At 38.1% G+C, this 27,102-nt stretch overlaps 1 protein-coding gene across 1 annotated transcript in view; it reads right to left on the bottom strand.

The window, feature by feature from the left end:
• LOC127650501 (AT-rich interactive domain-containing protein 1A-like) overlaps positions 1-27,102 on the bottom strand; it is an 84,414-nt gene that overhangs the window by 42,545 nt on the left and 14,767 nt on the right. The window contains exons 2-4 of the mRNA XM_052135948.1: positions 10,206-10,418; positions 4,804-5,376; positions 4,474-4,590 (exon numbers count right to left, since the gene is read on the bottom strand). Coding sequence (XP_051991908.1) covers positions 4,474-4,590; positions 4,804-5,376; positions 10,206-10,418 — 903 coding nt within the window. The remainder of the gene's footprint in view (positions 1-4,473; positions 4,591-4,803; positions 5,377-10,205; positions 10,419-27,102) is intronic.

Raw genomic sequence — 27,102 nt, 5'->3', positions numbered from 1 at the left:
AAGCGCCGCATGAGTTAAAATGGTTTCAAAGCACCTTTTAGGCCATAACGTTTGTCCCTTCTAAATGTATCTTTATTAATCAGCATGTTATGAGACTTTAATAATAAACCAATCCAATAAACAATTCGATTTCTGTTCTAGTTTTGTGAAAATGTATTGGGGGCTTTTACACTAGCACTTTTGGTGCGCACCCCGGTTCGAATGACGTCAGAGTTCGGTTCGTTTGGATGAGGTGAACGCTGTCTTCCGAACTCGGGTGCGCACCCGCGAACCGTACTCGGGTCCGCTTAAAAAGGTGGTCTGGGGTACGGTTCATGTGAACTCCAGTACGGTTCGCTGCTGATATGAACGCAATCGAACCAAACCGCGGAAGTGTACCACTATTGATGACGTATAATGTGGTCGTCAGTCTCACACGCGTCACTTTCAAAATGAGCGGAAAGGGTTTACTTTATTAAAGGTTAAAAAAAAGAAGAACAAATGTGAACCGAGCAAGTCTATTCATTGAATTTTGACGCCTTTTCATTTCGCGGTTATCAAGCAACACGATTACGCACCACCTGCAGCTTGATGACGCAAGCGTACCGCGGTTCGGATACAAATATATAATGTGAACACAGTCCATCGGGGGCAGGGGGGAGCAATCGAACTCGGGTTCGGAACAGGCAATCGAACCAAGTGTGAAAGCCCCCTTAGATGTCTGGAATGGATAAGGAAAGACTAAAATTACTAGTTGGTAGACTAGTCTCTCACTTTAATGAAAATATACAAATGTTTTTTACATTAAAAAAAAAAAACTTTTTATAAATTTTCTCTCGGGACACCCCTGAACCCACAATCAGCATCATTCCAGTGTCACAAGAGCTTCTATGCCTCATACTTTGGTATCTGAATCTAAAGAAATATAAAAAATATTTCATTTTAATGTCAAAATATTCCAACAAATACTGGACTGCTGTCACTATGCTTCAGAACAAACAGATGATCTTTTAACATTCATTTTCAACGAAGACTTCTCTCGAAGACTTAATAAATGAACTGCAACACTTGCGTGAGATGTGCGTTAAACTCTTAAAGTGACAGTACCATTATAGTGCTTTTTATACAAATGAATGCAAACAATGTTATTACTTGCAGCTGTCCAGTTTTTAAAAGTTGCCTTTTTTTATTTATTTTTTATTTTTTTACACAACATAAACTAACTTAAAAAATATAACGGTTAACTTTACTAATCGACAAGTTGGTTAGCTGGCTCACCATCCTCAACTTTCTTAAATGTTTACCCTAAATACAAATAATTGATGTGATATTATGTTCAAGGAATTGTTGTGTGTGGTTTATGTTTTCCAATAGTGTTTCTCATAGCAGCTTTTGAAACACAGTTGGAAACATGCATGCAGGTCAGTTGGTGATTTGGATGTTTTTACCTACGGCCAGATTAAAGTTTACAGTAGGGCTAATCTACCGTGGGAACAGATTATGAGAGAGATGTGGCGGTAGTTCAATCGAGGGCTAGGTTATTGCGTCTCTTGAAGCAAACCCAGGGGATTCCTCGGTTTTAAAAAAACCACAGCCAATCTCAGTTATTGGCTACGTAAGAGAGAAAGATATAAACAAAAACAAAAAAGAACTAAAAAGGAAATCTCGCCTGAGGGCATCCCCCACTGGCACGAACGGCATGAACTTGCAGTTTTCGCAAGCATCCCACTTTCACAATCAGCTACTCTTCAATCTCCAGTTATTTTCCTGCTTTCTACTGGACACCTTGGTTTGTTCCATTCTCTCTTTAATTCTCATCATTTAGCCTCTCTGAATGAGCTTTCTGTTCCCGATCACCTTCTAGACAAACACCAATCCTAAGTGGTTTTTTTTCTCCTTTTCACAGCGACAGTCCCAGATGTTCAAACCTTTGAGTTTTCACTGACCTAGTTTTCAATCTCCACTAGTCTCATTCCAAATTTCTTGTGTACATGAGAACACTTGGCAATAAAGCTCATTCTGATTATGATCAGCATGGTGTCTCCTCCCCATAGTATCTCATTCTGACCATTAGACAGGAAGAAACAGTCTGACATAAAACAATGCTTATTTAGTGGGTGATAAAATAACGTTGAAGTGTGGTGATTCAGTGGAACTAGTGTCACAAAACTAAAATGGTAAAATAATAGCTGTTTTCAAACAGATTCCAGAAAATTTCCCCAACCAATGGGTCGGTCTTGATAGGTTGCTCAAAAAAATAAAGTGATGTTTTGATACATTTATGTGAAATCTACCAACAAACAGCTTACTTAAAGTTGACTCTGTAGTGTTAATATGAATAGCTTAAAAAGTTTCTGAAAGTATCTTCTATATTGATTGACAAAGCAGAATAGACAGTGGTGTCTCAACAAAACTCTTGAATATCTTCAAAAATGTGCAAACTTTAGCAAATCCAGGATCAAATTTTTCCTTTCATCATAAAACAAACATTGTGAAAGAAACTCCAACTACCAGAAGTTGTATAAAACCAAACAATCAGGCATGAACTCGTGATTTTCACCCACTTAGTTTATCATTTTTGTGTGCAATACGCATCAGATGGTCTGTAGGCGTGCTGTCTGAAGCCAAGATAAATCTAAACTAGGGCTGAAACGATTAGTCGACATTATCAACAACAATAATATTTGTTGTCGATTAGTCGTTTGAGCTCATTTAACGAATGATGGTGAGCAAGAACAGCACTGCAGTTCACACCTGACTGAGCAGAGGAAGAATTACACAGATCACAGTCCAGATGCACTCTAAACTTTCACAAGTTCAGGTGATGTAGATCGCAAAGTATGAGGGAATTATACAATATTTACATAAGTAAAACTTGCAAGTCGAGCGTCTTAAAAAGAAACACCAGGCGTTACATCTTAAATGCAGTTATATTTAATGTGTTATAGCTTTATTAAAGTTCAAATAATACAGCAGTAGATCATATAAAGAAATTCAAACTCTGAAACAGCCTCTGTGCAGTCAGCACTTCTTCTATGGGTTGCGCAAATGTCCCGATCTAAGGGGGGAGAGACTGAAACTGCACCCAGCTGAGTCACACTCTGTCACGGGGATGCTCGTCCCTCGAGCGCGCACACTTAATGCAGCTAGATTATAACGTAATGTCTTGTGACTTATTGAATTATAATATATGTGTCACTGTGCATTTCTTATCGTGAAGAAAATTGGCAGTATGCAGCTTTATTAATAAGAGGGAGATTGTTTTTTAATGAGTTAAATATGGATTGAAGTGAACAGAAAGGTGAGAGAGGAAGTCTTCAACCCGTTATACACTGCAACAAAATACGTTTTTGAATTGATTTTGTTTTGGCTTGTTTTCCAATATAAATATCTAAAACTCCTTTAAAACAACGTACATTTACTTTAGCAGCTATACTGCAGAAGGAAAAATTATCTGAGAATGTTGAACATAATATAAAAAATACAAATAATTTAAAATATATCAAAATCATTTATTAAAAGATGCATTCACCTCAGAAGCAGCATATAAGATATGTATACATGCTTTTAGAGAATAGATCTTGAATATGAATATATTCAGTCTTTACTGCACTGGCAAAATTATAACCAAGTGAAAAAATACACATATACAAAATACACTTTTATATTTAAGAAACATTCTCTTAAAGCAAGTCTAAATATCTTATATGTTGCTTCTCAAAGAAATGTATCTTGTTTTAAGGATTTTTAGACCTTTTTTTTTTTTATGGAAAACAAAACAAAAAAAACTTGATAACAATAGGATTCTTTTGCAGTGATTGATTTTTTATTGTTTTTTGACTGAATTAAACTTAATAAAAAGTGTTTTCCCCTTTAATTCAGTGAATGTCATTTAGAGGTATTTTTAAAAGATCGTTTTGTCTGCTTTATTGTTAGCAAGCTCATTTAATGCAACCTTTTAAATCGGGCACAAGAATAATCGGTTAAGAGCTAATGAATAATCGTTAGTTGCAGTCCTTATCTAAACCTGAACTTATCCTAACTCACCACCACTCTCAAAACAGAGCTATATTTTATACCAGATGTCTGAAAATTATTTTAAGATTCTAGCTTAACCCTTACGCCTTTTACATCTTCATACAGCATTGGCTAGGCCTAGTATCCTCCTGCCAAATAATATTCCAAACAGACGCAAACACAAACCAAGGCCATGTTAGCTGGTTCACTCAGTGATCTGGGACAAAAAGACTTCGTTTATGGACAAGATTTGCACAAAAGCATTAGCTAGCCTTGTCAAATTAACTAAAACTAAAAATAAACCTCATCGAGTAAACATAGCACTTGGATAACAGTGCATATTAACGCTCTTCAACAAAGAATGTGTTACCACTACAAAATTGATTCATGTCAAGTGAGCTTGTCCCATCTCAAGTACTTTTCAAAAGCTAGCATGGTGTTAGCATTAGTCTGGTTGAGAACATTGATGGTACTCACAGGTAGACTGGAAGGTCGTCCCTGCATGTTCTCCTCTGGTCCACTCTTACTGGACACCATGGGCTGATTGGAAGATGGAGCTGATGACTGGGAGCTGAAAGAGTCTTGAGATAGCTCCTAAGGAATAAAAAAGGAAAACAACAAAATAAGGAACAAATGAAAGATCAACAAACCCTGCAATTGAGAAATGATGGAATTTATCTAAAAACTCTGACTTTTAAAGACCCTGTGATAGTTTGACGAATGGACATATTTACTGTGTTGACATTTCCTTTTGAACCAGGAAGTTGGGGTGGGATCAGGTTGTACAGTGTGACCATTTAGTTTTACCTGTGGTGGTGGTGGAAAGCGTTGGAAGGATGACTGCTGTTGCTGCTGTTGTTGTTGCTGAGACTGCAGAGGAGGGGTCTGTGAGAAGGGCGAGGGCTGACCCTGTCCAGAAGGCTGCTGGGATGACTGTGGGGGTACCGAGTTTGGTGGCTGTGACTGTGGTGGACCCTGCTGCTGTGGAGAGGGACCTTGCCCTGTACCGGGAGATGGCTGAGGGTATGCAGGCTGCGACTGAGGCCCTTGCTGGCCCTGAGAGGGACCCTGGGACTGTGGGGTTCCCTGGGACTGGGTGTAAGGAGGCTGGCCTGTCTGTGACTGAGGAGTCTGGGAGTATGGAGGCTGGACCTGAGGGGGACCGTGGGGGCCCTGAGGCTGACTGTAAGGGGGTCCACTCTGGCCATGGGGAGGGCCAGTGGGTTGAAGAGAGTATGGAGGCTGGGTGCTTGGTCCAGCAGGGGGCTGTTGAGGGTATGGAGACTGTTGGGGGCCTCCTAGGGGAGAAGGTCCCTGTTGTCCATAGTAGCCACCTTGGTTCTGGCCATAACCACCTGGGCCATGCTGTCCGTAGCCCATCTATAAAGAAAAACATAAGACTGAAGTATGCCATCAATTGGCCAGTAAAACATACTCTCTTGCAACTAGGAACTAAGGACACACAACATATCAGTGACCATTACTAAGTGTCAGGGTCTTTGACAAATAAGGTTGTCTGAATAGATAATTACAACACATTTTGAAAATTTATTTTAGAATGTGTTAAAATCATTGAAATCATATCTTAATGTCCATGTGGGCTTATTCAATTTCTTTTATTATTTTTATAAAATGCTTTAAATGTCTTTTACATTTGTATTTATTAAAATTCACATAGTCATCAGGTTCTAAAAGGGTCCTCTGTTTTATATTTCTTTTTTTTGCACATTGCTTACACCAAGAATTTTATTTGGGACAAAACATTTTAAAATGATAATAGGCTATTTAAAACTAAAATTGTTTCACTGCTTTATTTATTTTTTAAGAAAAAAATGAAAGATGAGAATAATGCACTTATGACAACAATTATTTTTCAGGAATTTCAGCTTTAAATGGCACTTTGCAAAACCCAATGCTATTAAAGTCTGCAGCTTCCATCTGGACTTATCTTTAGCCAAACATAAAAATAATTAGCGTATTGGCCAAACTTTCAACATCAACACTTCCCTACTATAACCTACAATTAATGAATCAACTTCGCAAGTACATGTGTAAATTGTGTGTTTATTGTCGCGATAAATATGTTTAAAGTGATTTAACACATACTGCGTTCCCATTCAGCATACTTTGATCAGGCTCACAGTGGCAGCAAAAGGACACATTTCAGGTTTCACCTGGGCTGAGGTCAATGTTTTCTTCAGAGCTTTATCCACTTGAACCAACCAGTAAGCACATGGGCTTTCAAGGAAACGCTTGAATTTTTATTACTTGCAGGCAGCATACAAAATAAATTGACCTAGCTGAAGAGAGTACTATGTGACACAAAAGCCTGATGGTAACAAGCAGGGCACTTTCCCTTTCGAGGGAAAAGGAAATAAAAATGCAAAAAAAGAAAAATGCGTCTGACAGAGAGGTTTTATAAAAACAAGCTGAAGTGGATGTGCAATGCCAGTCACACAAATGGATGGCACTCTAGTGCACGCTTACTCATCACAAGCACAATAGGGCACCCGGCGCACCACATGCAAACAGACACCAGGATCAAGAAAGGTAGACACTCAAAAGCCGCCACACACAAAAACACAAGCTTGTGCATGGAAATTCCCATGTGACTGAGCTTCACCGTGACCTCATCACAACCTTCTTTGAAAGCAGAGATGAAGGCATGAGCTCAAGAATGTCTTTAGAACGTATGAAGCCTTCAAGTTCAAATTCAAACAAAGACCCTGAAAAACCCAATCAGGTATTACAGTAAACATCTTCCCACAATGTGAGAGAACAGAAAATAAAAAAGTGGAACACATCATCAACCTGATCAATAAAGACAAAGAACTTGAAATAAATTATTGGCCAAAGCAACTACTAATATTTTGATCTTTATTTATGGGTCACTGACAAATGCAATAAAAATGAGGAGTCTTTAAAAGAAATCTAGTTTAAAACATGTCTCAAGTTTACTGAAATGTAATCTTTGTCCACACTGGTTTCATACATTAGTGAAAAACATTTAACATGTCTAGTAGAAAATGTTATAATGATATAAATATTAAGAGATTTTGTTTCTTCATTTCATCACTCCACAAAAATAGAGTAAGCGTGTCTCCTCTGTGTCACTGCATGTATTAACCAGAAACATTTGCAATTGCACAACTGTTTAAAGTGAAACCGGATCGTTTATATTTTCGCGGGTGTTAGACATGAGCCTCTGCTTAGAGATCTGCATTCCGACCCGCGCCCAAAGGGACCCGAGAACCCGACGGGTTTTGGGTCGGGTTCAAGTCAGTTTTTCCAAGTAGGAGTTCAGGTCAGGTTTGGGTTTGTAATTAATGAAAAAATAAACAGGCTTATCGAACTTGTTTCACACATGAGCAATATCAGCAAACTCACAGACATGCGCCAACACGATATTTTCGAGCATGAAGCTCGGCTTTCAAAGGAATGAATTGAAAACGCTCTCAGCTTCGCTCACAACGTGCCAGTGGTAACGTAGGGTCAGGCTAGACAAACTTGCTAATGCTAGCTGCCTTGCTAACAATTTGGTTACGTCGGACGCTGGATTGAGTCCATCTGCACAGCAAGACTTCATGACAACGCCCTCTCATCGTCTCTAGTGAAGAGCGTGACAGAACAACAGTGATGTGGACAACAGCTCTGATCTTTCTGCACTGACTTCTTGAATATTGTTCTCTAGCACCAAACATGCATCATTTCTGCCCTGTCCCGCTCCGCACGCGTCGCCTCTTTTCCCTGCATGTGTGTAGACATGAAGCGCCGCATGAGTTAAAATGGTTTCAAAGCACCTTTTAGGCCATAACGTTTGTCCCTTCTAAATGTATCTTTAATAATCAGCATGTTATGAGACTTTAATAATAAACCAATCCAATAAACAATTCGATTTCTGTTCTAGTTTTGTGAAAATGTATTAGATGTCTGGAATGGATAAGGAAAGACTAAAATTACTAGTTGGTAGACTAGTCTCTCACTTTAATGAAAATATACAAATGTTTTTTACATTTAAAAAAAAAACGTTTTATACATTTTCTCTCGGGACACCCCTGAACCCACAATCAGCATCATTCCAGTGTCACAAGAGCTTCTATGCCTCATACTTTGGTATCTGAATCTAAAGAAATATAAAAAATATTTCATTTTAATGTCAAAATATTCCAACAAATACTGGACTGCTGTCACTATGCTTCAGAACAAACAGATGATCTTTTAACATTCATTTTCAATTGATAAACGGTAAAAAACGGTAAAATTGGGAAAAGATCCCACAGACCCCACTGCTTTGGCCGTCTCTGGACCCCTGTGCAGTTTTATAGAGACTAGTTTGACTGTTTAGAATTAATTTTTTCTTCTTTTCTTCTGTCAACTTTGAAATAAAAAAAAGAAAGTGCAATGTGTAAATGTATATCGTGATAAATATTGATATCGTACAATATGAAAAAGATTATAGTGATATCAATTTTGGCCATATCGCCCAGCCCTACATAGAGATCTGAATCCTTTAAAGTCCAGATGTAAGTTGAAAATATTTTGAAAAAGAAAAAAGAAAACACTGGTTTCTTTTCTACTGATGACTTGAAGACTGGAATTACTGTTAATGTTGCTGCTACATTTTCCAGTAGACTAGTTAATAATAAAGTGTTTCTTAATAAGCTATACATTTATATTGAAATAATGTGTAGTTAGAGTTTGTTACTGTTGTTATAATAATGTTTCTTTACATATTAAAGAGCACACACACACAATTAGTTCCACACAATAATGTAAAGATATTATAAACTGATTATGCAAAACAAAAACAACACTGGTATCGGATCGTGATCGCTTCGATACTGAGATTTCTGTTATCAGAATGGAAGTTAAAAAGTGGTATCAGTGCATACCTAATTTAAATGATGTTTTTTCATTCAGTATCAATTTTAAAAACTATCGGCTGATTAATCGGTTATCGGCTTGTCTTCCCTACTTAGTTACTGGTATCTGCAAAATCGTATATCAGTCGACCTCTACTTTAATTCACCAAAGTGGCATTCAACTGATCACAATATATAGTCATTAATAACATGAAAAATTACGATTACAATTTGAAAAGAAAATTCAGAACTTCATAAACAACTTCAAAGAGTTCTCATCAAAAACTCCTCCACATGCAGCAATGACAGCTTTGCAGATCCTTGACATTCTAGCTGTCAGTTTGTCCAGATTCTCGGGTGATATTTCACCCCACACTTCCTGTAGCACTTGCCAAAGATGTGACTGTCTTGTCGGACACTTCTCACGCACCTTACAGTCTAACTGATCCCACAAAAGCTCAATGGGGTTAAGATCCATAACACTGTTTTCCAATTACGTCTGTGTTTCTTTGCCCACTCAAACCTTTTTTCTTTTGTTTTACTGTTTCAATTGTCTTTTTCTTTGCAGTTCTTGCCATAAGGCCTGCACCCCTGAGTCTTCTCTTTACTGTTGTACATGAAACTGGTGTTGAGCGGGTAGAATTCAATGAAGCTGTCAGCTGAGGACATGTGAGGTGTCTATTTCTCAAACTAGAGACTCTGATGTACTTATCTTCTTGTTTAGTTGTACATCTGGCCTTCCACATCTCTTTCTGTCCTTGTTTGAGCCAGATATCCTTTGAAGACTGTAGTGTACACCTTTGTATGAAATCTTCATTCCTCAAAACAATGATTGACTGACGAGTTTCTAGAGAAAGCTGTTTCTTTTTTGCCATTTTTGTCCTAATATTGACCTTAAGACATGCCAGTCTATTGCATACTGTGGCAGCTCAAAAACAAACACCAAGACAACGTTAAGCTTCATTTAACAAACCAAATAGCTTTCAGCCATGTATGATATAATGGCAAGTGATTTTCTAATAACAAATGATACATTTAGCATGATTCCTCAAGAATGAGGTGTTGGAGAGATGTCTTTTGGAAATGTTTTTTTATATATATATATAAAAATTACTTTTTTCAAATAGTAATGCTGACATTTTTTTTTACATCAGTAATGTCCTGACTATAATTTATGATCAGTTGAATGTCACTTTGGTGAATTAAAGTACCAATTTCCTTCCGAAACAGCTAAATCTGTACATTATTCCAAACCTTTGGTTGCAAGTGTATGTTATTTCAATGGAAAATCATGATAAAGTGCAATTCATTCAAATCAGCACTACTCAACAACGACATTGGACTGACCTGTTGTCCGTACTGCATTCCACTCATGCCTCCAGAAGTTCGTCCCTGCATGCCTATTGGGTACCTCTGAGGTCCCGGAGGTCCATAAGCCTGTGCTGGGTAGGAAGTTCCCTGCTGGGAGCCTGGGGGAGGCCCCTGCTGCTGAGTATAGGGGTTTCCTGAACCGTAGTGCTGCCCTCGAATCTTTCCCACCTGGTCCATGGGAACAGGGGGCTGAAAAAAAAAATTAAATAGTGAAGGTAAGTACTTGTGTGAATTCAAGTCCACATCAAACAGCATTGGTAACCCCTTTGTCATCTATAATCTCAAGTATTTCCGAGTGAATCAGGACATCAAACAAGGAAAAAACATTTCAGAGGGGCTGTATTTTATCCGTAGGGAATTGATTGAATCATAAGAAGTGGGAGTTACATAACAAAATGGAAGGGAGGGCTTGACGAGAGCTTGGGGACATCATTCAAAAAATAAAGTTGTTTCAGAGGTAGAGCCATTTTTAAATAAGGCGACGTTTAACAGTTTTTGCTGAAATTATGAGGACCAATAAGACCAGGAACATGTGTAAAGGAAGTATATGGGGTCAATTTTTATATGTTGACTTTAAAAAAAAATGAATGAGGTGAAATTATTGCAGCATGCTTTGGCATCCAACAACACTCAGCCAGCTTCACACAAACTATCTGGATCAATTTCCTGAAAGTATTCACTTAACCATATTTGATTACGTTTTCGGTTATCATAGTGATAGAGGCTTGTTTCAACTGTTATGAATAAAACAAACACCTTGCCATGGCACAGTATTAGCGAGAGGAGGGCTGAGAAACACAACCCAAAATCAAAAATAGAACCAAATCCTTCAAAACCAAAGAGAGAAAAGGGAGGGAATGTTGGCACTGAATGAATGAGAGGATGAAAGCAGCGGTTCAATCTGCCAGGCCGTCCTGAGTGCCAGCGGCTGGAGACTGGATGATCAGAGAACTTCCCTTTGAAATCAGACAAGAGGAAACAAATGTGTATGGTGACTGAGTGTGACCCAAACATCAGCTAGTGGAGAGAAAATGATTTTGGAATCACTTTCAAGTTTGTTCTAATAGGCTTAAACAGAAAAGCTGTAATGTAACATGTAAGTGACACTGTAAGCAGGCGGTGTGACACAGAAAAACAAAACCGCTCCTACTCTAATGAACGAAGCTGCCTACGCTGCAAAAGATCAAGCAACATCACGCATTTTGCAGTGTAGACAGCTTTGGTGATTAAAAAGTGTCCAAAAAGCATAACATGATGGTTAACAACTAAATTGTTCACATTTGAAGTAACAGATATTTTAAATCACATCCTGCATTTGAAATGTAGACAGCTTTATAGTGCACTAGAGAACAGGGACACGTCACATCATGTGACAATGACTTAATGTTGATTTTAAACCCAGAAGACAAAAATAGCGCAAAAGTTTTTAAATAATGGATACTTTGTCTTCAATCATGTGTAACACCTAAATATCTGGTAACATCTCAGAAAATGTTGTTTAGTGTTTCATGACCCTTTAAGGCTTCAATCTTTAAGGACACAATATAACTGTGTAGTTAAAGATACACATTGAGTTTTGTTGTAATTTTATAAAATAAAAAAATATATACATTTTAAAAATCATATATATTTATTTTTTATATTATTTGTGAACAGGCTGCTGAGGGTAAATAAATAAAAATAAAAAAAGAATTGCATTTTATATTTCTAAATAATTTTTCCTCAAAAGTACCTAAAGAACTGTTAATGTTACATTTCTTATGACGATTCCCCTCACTTCACTCGAGTAACACTCGGGCTTGCCTAAACCGTTCAATTGCTTGATTACATCCTGCATCCTTCTGTGATCAGCAAACACACAAGTTCACACTCCACTCAGTAAAGGATCACTAGGGCCGGTAATGACACAGAGACATAGGGCAGCATGTTTGAAGTGGTGTAACAGGTCCCAGGTGTGACCGCAGCCCATTGTGAACCAGTGCTGCTGCTCTTGCTGCAATAATAAGGCATTCTGTATAGTAGAGCAGAGCTGGAAGACTGGACATACCTGAGACTACTAAGCTGAATCTGGACACAAAGCTTATTCTCCACTGATCTATGGATGGAAGTGGTCAACCAGGCCCAGGTCGAGACACGCTTAATAATTAAGGCTGATAAATAATATCAGCACAAACAAACACACTCCAGGCAAGAACATGAAAGCTACGGCTGCCCACGACCAAAGATTTTCCTAGTCGACTAGTAGGCGTTAATTTAAGCCATTAGTCGACTAGTCACGCGTTTTTTTATATAATTTATTTTTGTGGAAACAATGACACCCGGAACGGAGAGATTTGGCAACCTTGGTGTGCACACATGTTAAGTTTGTACAGAGATGATTTCACCTCTAAAGAACTAAATTGTGCACAAAAATGACTAAAACAGCAATTGCGAGTTGGGTGCCTAATGGGGCGGCCAGTCTTTGGTCCATGGTCCACGGCCACCACTGGCCACCTCCTAGCTCCGCCACTGTATTAAGAAGAGATGACAGAAAAGCCGTCTATGTGCATGTATGTTTGTATGGAGGAGTGCAGTCTCATTGAACACGTGAATGTAAAGTGTTCTCAATTTTTCTTTATTTCAGTCTTCTAAAAAAAACATTCGCAAGAAAAGTATTGTCCATGAGAATTCTGCAGATGACCTCAGACCATCTCAGCTCAGGTGGTGCTTTGAGTTCAGTTCACTTTATTTCCACAGAACAGTTCATTGTGACCACAACTCTGCAGCCTGTACACCTGTGCTATGATTTATATTTCAGTGATTATTATCATCATTATAATTATTATGTAGGGGATTAAATGGTGGTTATATATGTTGCTGTTTTTATTACCACATTGTTATTTTAATGGCTTTTTCGTTTCTTTTGAAGTGCAATTTGAATTAGGAATTAAGTTTTTTTTCAATGCAAAACCACTAAATCAAGAATATTCACCAATCCCTCAGCCAGTAGGTTGACTATGTAACAGTCAATAGTTACTCGGTTTGAACATGAACACCGCACCAGTGTGAACATTATGATATTGTGGCAAGTCTAGCGTGCAGCCCAGATTCTCACAACTCGCTGACAATATATGCCTGCCTTTGTACTAAAGAGTATCACAAAGCAGTCATGGTGCACATGCATCAAACACATTCATTAATTTTACATGGTTAGAATAAGATTTAATGCTGCTGCATTAAGTATACATTCAGTGAAGACTATTACCAACATTCATGCCTTGAGTGATTCGCCCACAATTCAAGATAGCAGGCCAACACACAGCTATATCCTCATTCTTCCAGCGACAGTGGTAAACATAGTTGTATCCATGTACCTGCATTCAGTCTGAAATACGTTGAGGTTGCGTTCATGCAGTGTAATGTGCATGAATTACCTCAGGGCTCCCTTAAGTGTGAGAAAGGGGACTGGAAGTGACTGCGAGAGAGAATGACAGTTGTTCAGAAACAAGGTGCTTTTAATTTATCCTCAGGCAAGCTCAAAAATAAGCAGCAACATATCTCGCTGTCTCTCACTTTTAAATACACAGACATATTTTATTGATCCCTGAGGAGAATTCAAGGATTTCCCACTGCAAGATTATTCACTGAGGTCAAGTGTTTTCCTTTTGATTTTTAATGAATGGTACTAGTTAACGGCAACAATAACGATGGCCAGTCAGGGGATTTTCTCCTGAAATCACCATTGACAGTCCCTGAAAACAAGACCTTAACAAGACCAAGAAGTAAAAAGTCAACATGAAACGGCATTCAAAACACATGTTGCTTCTGAAATGTGACATCTGAAAAGAGACACAGGACATTTAACATGAAATAAATACAGCTGGGCTTGCTTTTATTCATTGGGAATTAATTAGACAGTAAAAGTGGATGTTCCAAAAAGCGGTCAACCGATATATCGCAGATGCCGATTATTTCCTTCAATAATCGAATTGGCCGATACATTTTCCCATTTGGATGATTGTTTCTTGAGGGCGCTGATAATCGCCTGTTTGCATGTGAAGCGACAGACAATAAACGACCAGTCACGTTTCGTTTTGTTGTTAAGTGCCATCGTGTTACTACAATAATAGACCAGTGTGCAACACAGTGTCATTTAAACGGCCCTCATATCAAAGCCACGGCAGACAAGTTTGAGTTCATAATGTTAAAGTGTTCGCCTGTTTCATTCTCCCTCTCTCCTCAACAGTTCCCTGTAACTTTCAACTTTTCTTATGATAAAAGGCAAATATCAATAAAAGTTTATTTTATTTATCATCTGTAATTATGCAGATATCTAATTTAAACATGTAATTCACGAACCTAATGAAAATCCTGCATTTACTTCCCATCGAGCACTCATCTAATATCTTCCTCCAAAGAGTGTTTTTCATTAGTCAAATTCAAAACTTCAGGATCAGGATCAAAAGTTCCTCTGATTCTCAAATCATGACGGTCAGTCCGTGACAATCCAAGCAAGTGATCAAGGCCATTTAAACTGTCAGGAGATTGCTGCTCATGCTGGATACACATTAGTGTGTGTGTGTGTGCAACCAAAGTCTTTCTAGCAAGTCAGTCCACTGTTCGTCAAGTTTGGAATGATCTCAGGAGGCTATTTCCAGTCATGAAAGTGCAGCTCCTATCTATTTGAAGGGGAAAGACCAAAATATCCAAAACAGTTGGTCAAGATTACAATCAAAGAACATATTTCAAATCAGCAGGAAATCTGACAACACGGGTATCATAAACAGTGTTTCTTTAACTCAGATTATGCTATAAAAATAAACAATACAATTGTTTTTTTTTTATTGCTAAAGCGCATGATATTGTTTGAGGGGTGCAGTTTTATTTCCAGTGTTGATACTTTTCCTATTGAAACAAAAAGTTTTGATGGGATGTCACTTTTTTATATAGCTAGTAGCCTTTTGTTATGTTTCGCTTTCATTTACAGACATGAGCCATGATTTGTTACATATGGTATTGGTGTAGTGGATATTCTCATTCTAGAGAACATCATTCAATAAAACACCTGACTGGACAAAGATTTGCATAAATTGCGTTATTGAGTGAGGGAAACCAAGCAGACCAATTGCACCCATGTATAAATCACACTGATAGCCTGACATAGGTGCATTGGGAAGGCATTAGAAGTCACCAACTTCCTTTTCGCTGCTCAACATGTCAACCCTCTCCGAGAAGATTACCTCAGAAATATGAATTGTATAATGGATTTTGGCTCATTTTAATCAGGAGCTTTAAGAAATCTTAAAACATGACAAATAATAAACATTTGATTACAACATTCATAACTGTGTTTTTGCAAATACAAATGAACAAATTTTAGTCTGTGAGTGAAACAATGTGCTTGTATTCTATTAATTAACATAAACGACCTTTAAACAATGTTTGATCAAATGTTCAGGTCCAAATACACTCATGCTCTCTGGAACACCTCTCTCAACCCTTCCTCTTCCAACAATCAATAAAAACTTGCCCATGGCTTTTTTTCCCTTCCTCTCCAACTCTCACTCTCCAAACAAGGGGGAAAAAACAAATAACTGCAATTAGCACATGGCTAATCTGCATACAGGAAAGCCAAGCGCTCTTGGCAGAGAAGTTACACAGGGTGGAATGTCTCACACTGTCTGTTGGGGAAGTGGGTGTGGACCATCCAGATGTGTGAGTGTGTGCGCGCGTGTGTATGGTCGGCCACTGGACTGAATTATGATAGCACAGATAGAGCTGGCTCTGAGACCGATGGATTGGGTACGGATGATAAACAACTGCTGCTAATTTAATCCTCCACACGGAAACATGGTCCAGGCCCACAGAACAGAACTACTGTTCCGCTAAAACACCAACACACAATAATACAAAGACACGTCACTGATGTGGAAGTTGATCCAGTAACATAGAAGCAGAACATTTCACTTTCCTGCTCTGAACAGGCATGTGGAATGAAAGAGGTCTCAAAACTAATACAAATATATTTAAGCAATCATCCGCATGAAGAGGGCTTATTTAACATGTTTGACAACAGAAGATGTGCTAGTTTGTACGGCTAGGGATCCATTTAGCTTTTCAAATCCGATTCCCATTCACAAGCTCCCGATTCGATTGCAATTTTGATTACCATTAATTGGGGTGAATTTCAGTTGATATGTCCATTATACAATTCTCAATAACAATCTTGGTTCCACAACCAAATAAGAGGGGGGAAAAAATTATTATGTTAAAGTATTGCAAATTTTTTCCTCAAGATATTGTATCGATATCCGTGTGCCAAATATCGATAGTTATATATATATATATGCGCTCTGGAAAAAATTAAGAGAACACTGCAAAATGACCAGTTTCTCTGGATTTACTACTTATAGGTGTGTTTTTTTGTTTTGTTTTATTCTATAGTACTGACAAATTTCTCCCAAATTACAAATAAAAACATTGTCATTTAGAGCATATATTTGCAGAAAATGACAACTGGTCAAAATAACAAAAAGGATGCAGTGTTCTTAGACCTTGAATAATGCAAAGATGATCAGGGGTGCTTCAGCAAGGCTGGAATCGGTCAGATTCATCTTTGTGAAGGACACATGCATCAAGCCATGTACAAGGTTATCCTGGAAGAAAACTTGCTTCCTTCAGTGTAAAGAGATGCGTTTTCAGACGTGACTTAAGTATCGCAAACTGTTTATTCAAGAAGTGGAAATTCAAGCAAAAAAAAACAAAAACACGTCATAATTAAAGCACAATTCAAAATATAAGCTACAGCCCTGAAGACATTTTGACAGAAATATATTACAAATGTATAGTTAAATGTAATATGTACTAATATTTACTGTAATGATAATAATAATAGTAATAATTAAGCAATATATCACAAGCAAACTGCTGTTGAATGAAAGTTTGGCAAAAAAAGTCAATGCTGATAAGTTTTATTTTCACTTGTTTCAAGCTTTAAGAATGAATTGATTAAACACCATTTTATTGATAAAATGAAATTAAACTTTAAAACATGGAGTTCTGGAAAATAACAATAATAATAATAGCAAAAAGTTAAACATGATTTGGTAAAGAGTAAAACAGATTGCAGAAGGGTGCTACTTAAACACTTAAGCAATGCATCCTTGATTGAGAGAAACTTGAACTTAAAGGAAACATGCATTTCTTTTCATTTATTATTTACAGTCAAATGTATCTTTTTAAATAGGCTAAACATGTGTGTTCAATAGCTCATTGTCATATTAGCACATTTATGCTGTGGTACTGAAATTGGTATCGAGAACCGGGAGATTTCACTGGTATCGGTACAGACTACTGAAATTTTAGCACCATGATATAATTGTAATATATAATATTGGATCGGCAGTTACCTTGTGATTCCAACACCTAAACCAAATACTAACTAAACTAAAAAGTCAATGTGCTCAATCTTTCAAAACAATGAAACAGTCAGTAATAAAATGAGAACAACAATTTTTTTTTACAAACAATAGAAAAATAAAGCAAAGATCCAAACATTAAGTAGCGCCCTGTGATTTCTGATGTTCAGAATTTCTGAAATCATGAAATATAAAGAAAACACAAAATTAAGGGAAAAGAAAACGGAAGAAAGCTTGTAACAGCAGTATGACGTATTCAAGTAAAAGTTGAAAAAGTAATAATGCAATATAAAACTACTTAAATGACTGCTTGTAGTATATTAATGCTTTTTTTTAAAGCTATTCACTTTGTTATTCAGTCAAGAGCAGCATGTGCAAAATATCACTCTTGTGATTTTAAGAGTCGAAAACAGGGGGCCTTTATATCTCAGCGAGTATTGACGCTGACTACCAGCCCTGGAGTCACGATTTCGAATTCAGGGTGCCCTGGGTGACTCCAGCCAGGTCTCCTAAGCAACCAAATTGCCCTGTTGCTAGGGAAGGTAGAGTCACATGGGGTAACCACCTCATGGTCAGGAATAGGGGTTCTTGCTCTCAGTGGGGCACGTGGTAAGTTGTGCGTGGATCGTGGAGAGTATCATGAGCCTCCACACGCTGTGAGTCTCTGCGGTGTCATGCACAATGAGCCACGTGATGAGATGCGCGGATTGACGGTCTCAGAAGTGAGTCAAGTTGAGTAACTCAAATTGCTCAAATTGAGGTGAGTAACAGCACCACCATGAGGACATACGAAGTAGTGGGAATTGGGCATTCCAAATTGGGGAGAAAAAGGGATAAAAATAAATAAATAAAAAGTAGAAAACAGGATTGTTCAAATGGAGATTAATCTGAAACAACTAAATATTTCTATTTTAGTCTTTACACTATAAATTCCCACACTGAATTGGAGGAGAAAACCAATATGGAAGTCTGTGCGACACGATCACTTTTGGTGCGAAAAAGATACATATTAAAGTACCTTTTTTTTTTTTTCTCACATCACTTCCGGTAAGCTTCACAAGAGGGTGGAGTTCAAGCGGTCTCTCGTGTGACGTATTCACATTGCCATGATACAGTTGTAATCTCATGTTCTCCACATCCAGGATAAGCACACAAACGCACCACTGTAAATAAAGAAACAGATAAATACAGATCTAAACCAAAACCAACCATGCTACTGTACAGCGTTCCTCCTCACTTGCAAGAGGTGCTGCTCTTCCACGTTTCAAATGCCAATGCATTTCAATGCGTCAAGTGCGAATACCACTGCAGAACGGAAGCATGTTTTAAAAAAGTAATTAAATAATTATCTTTTTCACACCAAAAGTAATCGTGTCATATTAGAAGACATTAATTTAACAGCTGGTGTCATATGGATGATATTTATGCTAACGGTCTGTGATTTTTGGAGCTTTAAAAGAGAAATCGAGCAGAGATAATTTTCTTCAAATGTGTTCCGGTGAAGAAAGTAAGTCATGCACACCTGTGATATTATGAGGGTGAGTGAATGAGAGAATTTTCATATTTGGGTGAACTAACCCTTTAAATATGGTAACAATTTGTTAAATGGAGCTGAGAGTGCATCCCTGTAGGGGAATCTCATGAAGGAATGTCCAGGTCAAATTCAATTTAACTTCAAACAGAAAAGAAAAAACTAAGAATATATTCTGCATAAAGACACCAAAGTTTATTTGTAGGAACATAAATGGACATGCAAGAAGCAGGGGAAGACTATGACAATCTGGAGTAAATTGGGATTAAATTAGGTAAATGAGGTTAAAATGTTCCGTTTCGAACATAAACCAGAAATGATTTCAAATAGTCTGTTCCCTGATTTTCTCTGAAATTAAAAGGCTCTAAAAATGAGATTCCATCTTCAAGTCTCACCTTCTCAACTGCCATTTAAACAGCAAATTTTCTTGATTTGAGTAAACGAATCACTGAAGGAGAAAGGGGTACTCCCTTAATTCTCAATTACATCTTGCAGGGTTGAGGAATTTGAAAACCTTCACACACACTCTACTCACCTAAGCAGGACTGCATGACAGTTACACATAAATACACCACTCAAGATGTTTATTCAAATGTTTAAATTCTAAAGATTTGGAGCAAAGGAAAAAGGCTTGGTGCAGTACACACCCCCATGTTTTGGGAATCTAGTAAACAAGCTGGGAAAGTGGGAGATGCACAGATGTTTAACTGATCTTTAATCTTAACATTCCTATATGGAACCATACTGTGATGAAATGGCACACGTGTTCCATATCATTCCAATAGCATTTAAAGCTTTATAAATAAAAAGCTTTATTTTTGCATGGAATGACAACAATGTAAGAGGACTGAGGCCATCAAACTAATAGGACAATTCCTAGTCGCTCAACTGATTTCAATCCATCAAGCCCATGATCAAAGTTGGGTTTTTGAAATCCCAGCGTTAACTTTCATTGGTTACGGATCCAAGTTAGGGATGATGACAACAATAGTGTGCCCATTCAGACCCCCTCTGTAGAGCTAACGCAAAAAGAGAATTTAGGAGAGAAGGTCTGACCACACACTAGGGAATGGTACTAGAGTACTCGCGGGGCAATGACATGTACATAACTTTATAAAAAATACCTGACAAAATAATAATGTCTGACAAACATCTATGGCTGCTGCATTGCTGTCTGTTGTGTTGTTCCAGTGTATCGTCTAACGCATTTTGTCATTATGTGATGATTCTTGCCCAACTCAATGAATGTGCACAACGAGAGTCTGTCTGTTCTTCCTTCAGGTCAGCGTAGTAATCTTTGTAAGCGCGCAACAGTTTTTTAGTGACTGAACCCTCTATTTTCAAATCGTGGTTGGCTAACAGGAGACGCCATAACCATCACGTTTTTAATATGCGTGTTAAGTAATTGATCAGTTTTGAAGATGCTGCATTCTGTTCCATTTAGCTGCGCTCTGTCTAGCTGTTTGAAACACTCACCTGCTTTATATACACTGCTTCAGCGCGTTGAGTCCACTGCCACACGCCTGTGATGATTCATGAAGGATTCCATTCAACTTAGTGAGTTGGAATTTCCACCTTTCAGCTGGAGAAAGTGCAACAGAATGACACTTTGAGATGTTTGTCATTGTCAACTTGGAAACTCGTGTGGAAATCTACAACTCCCATTTAGTCGAGATGCAGGTGTTACATCACCCAGGGCAGGGAGGTTTACAGTCAGTGACAAACATTCACTTTTATTAAATAATATCCATAACGTGTTTAGCAAACGTTTTGCAGAGACAGGTGTTCAAAACACGGTTAATTACACTCTTGTGATTATCGTAACTCATTTATCGTATCAGTTTGGTTGCTATGAGACGTCTCTGACAATTTACCCTTCAAAATCACAATGTAATCAATTTCAAAATTAAAAATAAGCTCCCTCTTTGACACATTTGTGTTTGGTTGTCAGGAAGTTGTCACTGAATTTTGAATTAAGTGAAAATCACATCATGTATGATCACCATCAATTATCGTTTGCATGATCAATCATTGCTGCCACATCTGAGTACTTGTGCCCATCCGCGCACCACACACCCACACTATCGGTCATCACCACGCTGCTGGCGAGTCTCAAATACACCACAAAAATTTGTCAACTGCTACTACTGCTGTCACAGTACCTAACTAGATAACCATGGCTTTCATTGACATAATATAGATCATTTTCTACAAACAACCTTGAGAACAAGCCAGCTGTTATATCAAGAACACCGAACTACAGCACATATTAAAAATAATTTAGACTAAACAACGTGAATTATGTTAAACTGCGAATACATACTGCATCATCAACAGCTTTGTTTAGTGGCACCAGTCCTTTGCATATTGCTCAGATACAGTTGCATGCAAATCTACAGACCAGTTTTTACTACTTATGTTGATGGAAAGATTCCACCCACACATTCACATATATAAGATCAATGAATACAATAACATGCTACACACAATTAGCATTTATCGTGTTGAAATGATGTAGCATGCCTAAATCACATTTGTTCTTGCTTAGCAATGAGAAATAGTCCAGACATCACCACAAAACCAAACCACAATTTCCAATTCTCACTGCCAATGTTACCTTCCATCAGTACAGCATTCATCTGCATTATAACATTGTCCAAAATGAGCACAAAAGTGTCTTGCATTTGCCACGCAAGCATCCTAAACTCAAAAACATGCCAAAATTGACTTCCACATATCAAATTGTTTTTGCCACAGAGTTCTCTCTTGCATCCAGGTATTGTAACCCTCCGCATGCTTGCAATGAAGTGTTTCTCCCATCAGGTTAAACATTTGTGACATTTGGAGGCAAGGCCGTGCCACTCTAAAGCATGTTTTCCAACTGCCAGATGAAAATATTACAGATTGTTTGTTTAGGTGGATTCACAGTTCACACTGCACAGTACGAACAGAGTCAATGATGTTCAATGCTGAGAGATGACAAATAAAAAGATGTCACATAGCAAAAAGGAACTTTTGCAGCATGGTTTATTGTTCGAAAGCAGTACCAGCACATAAACAATTTCTCACATAGTTTGAACATCTATTAGGCATGCAGGAATGCATTTCTTTTCACAAAACCTGTCAAGACAATGTCCTGGTCCTCTTTTACTCCAAAATCAAAAGAAACAAATAAGAAATTATCTTTTGGATGTAGCAAATAAAGTCTGTTTTAGGGCAATTAAGAATTTTTTTTTGTATTGTGATCGGGGTATAAAATGAGCACTGGCCACCTGCTAAATGCAGGTATTTCATGCACAGTGGCGGGTAATTTTGCTCATCTACCTGCCTCTGTAGCGAGCGACCTGTAAGATTTCACGCCTGTGACAAATGACAAGAAATGCCGTTAGAGACAAGGATGCACGTTTGAAGAAACACACATTATTATATTTTGAAGAACAGACAAAAGAAAAGCTGTCGATGAGCGTGTGTGATTCGTTGTGCGTTCACTTCCACAGCACAAGCACGGAACACGCACATATAGGGCTGAAACGATTAGTTGACATTATCGACAACGTCGACAATAAAAAAAAAAAAAATCGAATAGTCCCTTTGATCTCATTTTACGTAACATGAGATCACATTAAACTAATGATGGTGCACTAATGAACAGCACTGCAGCTTGCGTCTGACTGAGGAGAGGAAGAATTACACAGATCACAGTCCAGATGCACTCTAAACTTACCAAAACGCTTCAGGTGATGTAGATCGCAAATTATGAGTTATGAATTATTTTTTTATATAATTATAAAAAAAAAAAAAAAAAAGTAAATTCAGAAGCACTCTCATTGTGGAATAACCAGATCCGAAGCTCTTTAAAAGAAACACCAGGCGTTACATCTTAAATGCAGTTATATTTAATGTGTTATAGCTTTATTAAAGTTCAAATAATACAGCAGTAGATCATATAAAGAAATTCAAACTCTGAAACAGCCTCTGTGCAGTCAGCACTTCTTCTATGGGTTGCGCAAATGTCCCGATCTAAGGGGGGAGAGACTGAAACTGCACCCAGCTGAGTCACACTCTGTCACGGGGATGCTCGTCCCTCGAGCGCGCACAATTAATGCAGCTAGATTATAACGTAATGTCTTGTGACTTATTGAATTATAATATATGTGTCACTGTGCATTTCTTATCATGAAGAAAATTGGCAGTATGCAGCTTTATTAATAAGAGGGAGATTGTTTTTTAATGAGTTAAATATGGATTGAAGTGAACAGAAAGGTGAGAGAGGAAGTCTTCAACCCCTTATACACTGCAACAAAATACGTTTTTGAATTGATTTTGTTTTGGCTTGTTTTCCAATATAAATATCTAAAACTCCTTTAAAACAACGTACATTTACTTTAAATTATCTGAGAATGTTGAACATAATATTAAGGCCTACCTTCAAACTCAGTGCCTCTTTGCTTATCTATATCCACAGTAAAACGAGATCTATATCGACATAACCTGAAAGGCTGCTCAGCAAGGATGAAGCCACTGCTCCAAAACCGCCATAAAAAAGACAGACTACAGTTTGCATGTGCACATGGGGACAAAGATCTTAATTATTAATCTTAATTAATCTTAACTGTTCGACCATAATGACCCATCGTTTCATTTTGAGGAAAAAGGGTTAGTCTTGCAAGCCAAAGAACACCATCACAGCTGTGAAGCATGGGGGTTTCTTAAAACTTTATGTTGTGGGGGTGCTTTGCTGCAGGAGGGACTGGTGCACTTCACAAAATAGATGGCATCATGAGGAAGGAAAATTATGTGGACGTATTGAAGCAACATCTGAAGACATCAGACAGGAAGATAAGCTCGGTCGAAAATGGGTCTTCAAAATGGACAATGACCACAAGCATACCTCCAAAGTTGTGGCAAAATGGCTTAAGGACAACAAAGTCAAGGTATTGGAGTGGCCACCACAAAGCCCTCACCTCAATCCAAAAAGCATGTGTGAGCAAGGAGGGCTACAAACCTGACTCAGTTACATCAGTTCTGTCTGGAGGAATGGGCAAATATTTCAGCAACTTATTGTGAGAAGCTTGAGTAAGGCTACACAAAATGTTTGACCCAAGTTAAACAATTTAAAGACAATGCTACCAAACACTAACAAAGTGTATATAATCTTCTGACCAACTGTGAATGTGATGAAAAAAATAAATCTCTAGGATTATTCTGACATTTCCATCTGATAATGGTTATCAGAGTTACTGTAGACTTTTTGCACATTACGGTTCGACTTGACTCTGCTCGCTTTACTTTTCCACTGCAGTTTAGTGCAGTCTAAATTTGGGATTATCGTCTGATCGTCATAGTTGCGCCGCCTCTACTACCGTGACATCATCTTAAACGCGACAAAAACATTATTGACCATAAACATAACATGGCTGCTAGCTGTTAGCTAATATAGAGTTATTCAAGCAGAATATAGAGTTAACGTAACAAAATGTACCATCCTCCATCGTAGACTACAATAACGCCATGGCCGAGTCCAGGGCACTATCCCTCCCATTGTCCATAGGGTAAAACCACTTCCACTTTCTTCTGTTTGAACCACTCCGGCTGTTGTGGTCCTTGATGGAACTTTTCCCAACACTGTTGGTAGGTCCAGTGGTAGCCGTGTGTGGCCAACAGCCGGGACACTTCCTTAAAGACTTTTTAGTTTTGTGTAGTTTCGTTCGTCGCTAACGAGAGGAATGTCTGCACCTCGTTTATTGACCGAGGCGATGTTTTGCACACAGCCATTTCTTTTTACAATTCGAAAGTCGCGTGAACAAATGATACTGCTATCGCTCTTGCTAATTTTAAAACTAGCGGGTTGGGTTGATGTCCCGTGTCGCAAATCCAGTGATGCTGGTAGTGAGGATTCTCTCTAACCAATCAGTGATCTGCAGGGTTTTGACATCACATTTATTATCGGCTCGGCTTGCTTGGAACCTTGACCAATCTGGTACTAAAGAAAGTATCAGGTACCTGGTACTATCCAAAGTGGAAAACCCACAAAAAGCCGAGCTCCCATTAGTCAGTTCAAACCAGTCTGGCCATTCTCTGTTGACCTCTCTCATCAACAAGGCATTTCAGTCCACAGAACTGCCGCTCACTGAATTTTATTTGTTTATTTTTTTTGGCACCATTCTGAGTAAATTCTAGAGACTGTTGTGTGTGAAAATCCAGGAGATCAGCGGTTATAGAAATACTCAAACCAGCACATCTGGCACCAACAATCATCCATGCGATTATTAAATCAGCCAATCATGTGGCAGCAGTGCAGTGCATAATATCAGATAGATACGGTTCAGGAGCTTCAGTAATCTAACTAATCTAATGTTCACATCAGAATGGGAATTTTTTTTTTATCTCAGTGCTTTTTATCGTGGCATGATTGTTGGTGCCAGATGGGCTGGTTTGAGTATTTCTGTAACTGCTGATCTTCTTTGATTCTCTCACACAACAGTCTCTAGAATTTACTCAGAATGGTGCCAAAAACACAAAAAACATCCAGTTAGCAGCAGTTCTGTGGATGGATTTTTTTGCCTAAAAAAATTGTTCATTGTCTGTATCAAACCAATATGACCAGGTCGTTTTTTGGAAAATCACCCATTCATATTTTGATGTCATTACCTAAAAAGCAGGCTGACAGACAAATTAAAGTATAAAACTACCTTTCCCACTGATTCTTAAGCTGTGGCCTCATATATCTTGGGTTTACCGACCATATTCATGAATTATTTTGATGACCAGTAAAAGGTTAATAACCTTTTTCACACAACAAACACACACACGCATCACGTAAATGAAGACTACAGACTCTGGGCCCACAACTTTGAAGAAGGAAATTACTATGCTAATCTGCTACATTTTAAAAGTAAATGTCAAAAGAAAATACATTACCCTCACATCTGAGATGCTCCTCACTGTACAGCATACAGAACTCCCTCCTACCAAGAGGAAAAGCAGCAAAAGTAAAAACAAAGGAGGACAACTGTGAACCAGGATACCCTTGGTTATAAATACCCTAATTTTTACTAATGGTTTTCTTAACTTTAGTGGTTTGTTGCTACTGAGAACTGGATGCTCGCAAACACTTTGATTATAATCATCAAAGCTGTCTTGACTGCAGAATAAATCTCTTATTTACACAGTGTCTACACTCCGTGATATCTACACTTCAAGAAATGATGACAGAATTGACAATAACAATGGGAGTGCTCTCAATTTGTCACATTACTCACTATTGGGTGCACACAGTCAAAGTGGATCTAGTGGATCCAACAGAAATGAAACAAAACAAGCATCTGTCTGTGGATCAGATTATTTCACACTAGCCCTTTAAAGGGATAGTACACCCCAAAATTAAAATTCTCTAATAATTTACATCCCAGATGTGTATGACTTTCTTCTGCACAACACAAATTAGAGGTCGACCGATTAATCGGCATCGGCCAATATCAAAGTATATCAAGCCGATTATTAGGCAGGCGCATCTGTGGGCAGCCTAGTGTTGTTGTGGAACATGTGTTCGACGCACGCTGCCCCTAGAGTCATATTCCAACAGAATGAGCAAACCTCATCCAGTGCCTAACTGTACGTTCACACCAGAAGCGGCGAGAGCGTCAAAATTCGCTCTGGCTGCCCTGCCTTCGACGCTCAAGGACGCTCGTGGACGCTCTGACGTGGTTGAAATAGGCGGCAACGTTTGTTCTGAATGCTTTGTTTTGTGAACTATATTTAAAGGGGCTGCAATTTAAACATCCAGACATGTCGACCATTTACTTTTTGCCGACCTATCAAAAGTAGCGTATATCCTCATGAACTCTTTAAAATGTGAAAATAAGAAATTGATCGATGGCAGAAAGTAATTAAAATTATAGTTGTTTGTTATCAAAATAAAATACATTTAATAACTGTGGTCTTG

The sequence above is a fragment of the Xyrauchen texanus genome, chromosome 10, assembly GCF_025860055.1.
Source record: "Xyrauchen texanus isolate HMW12.3.18 chromosome 10, RBS_HiC_50CHRs, whole genome shotgun sequence".
In the NCBI taxonomy this organism is placed as follows: Eukaryota; Metazoa; Chordata; class Actinopteri; order Cypriniformes; family Catostomidae; genus Xyrauchen; species Xyrauchen texanus.
This window is presented reverse-complemented; position numbering and strand designations above follow the sequence as displayed.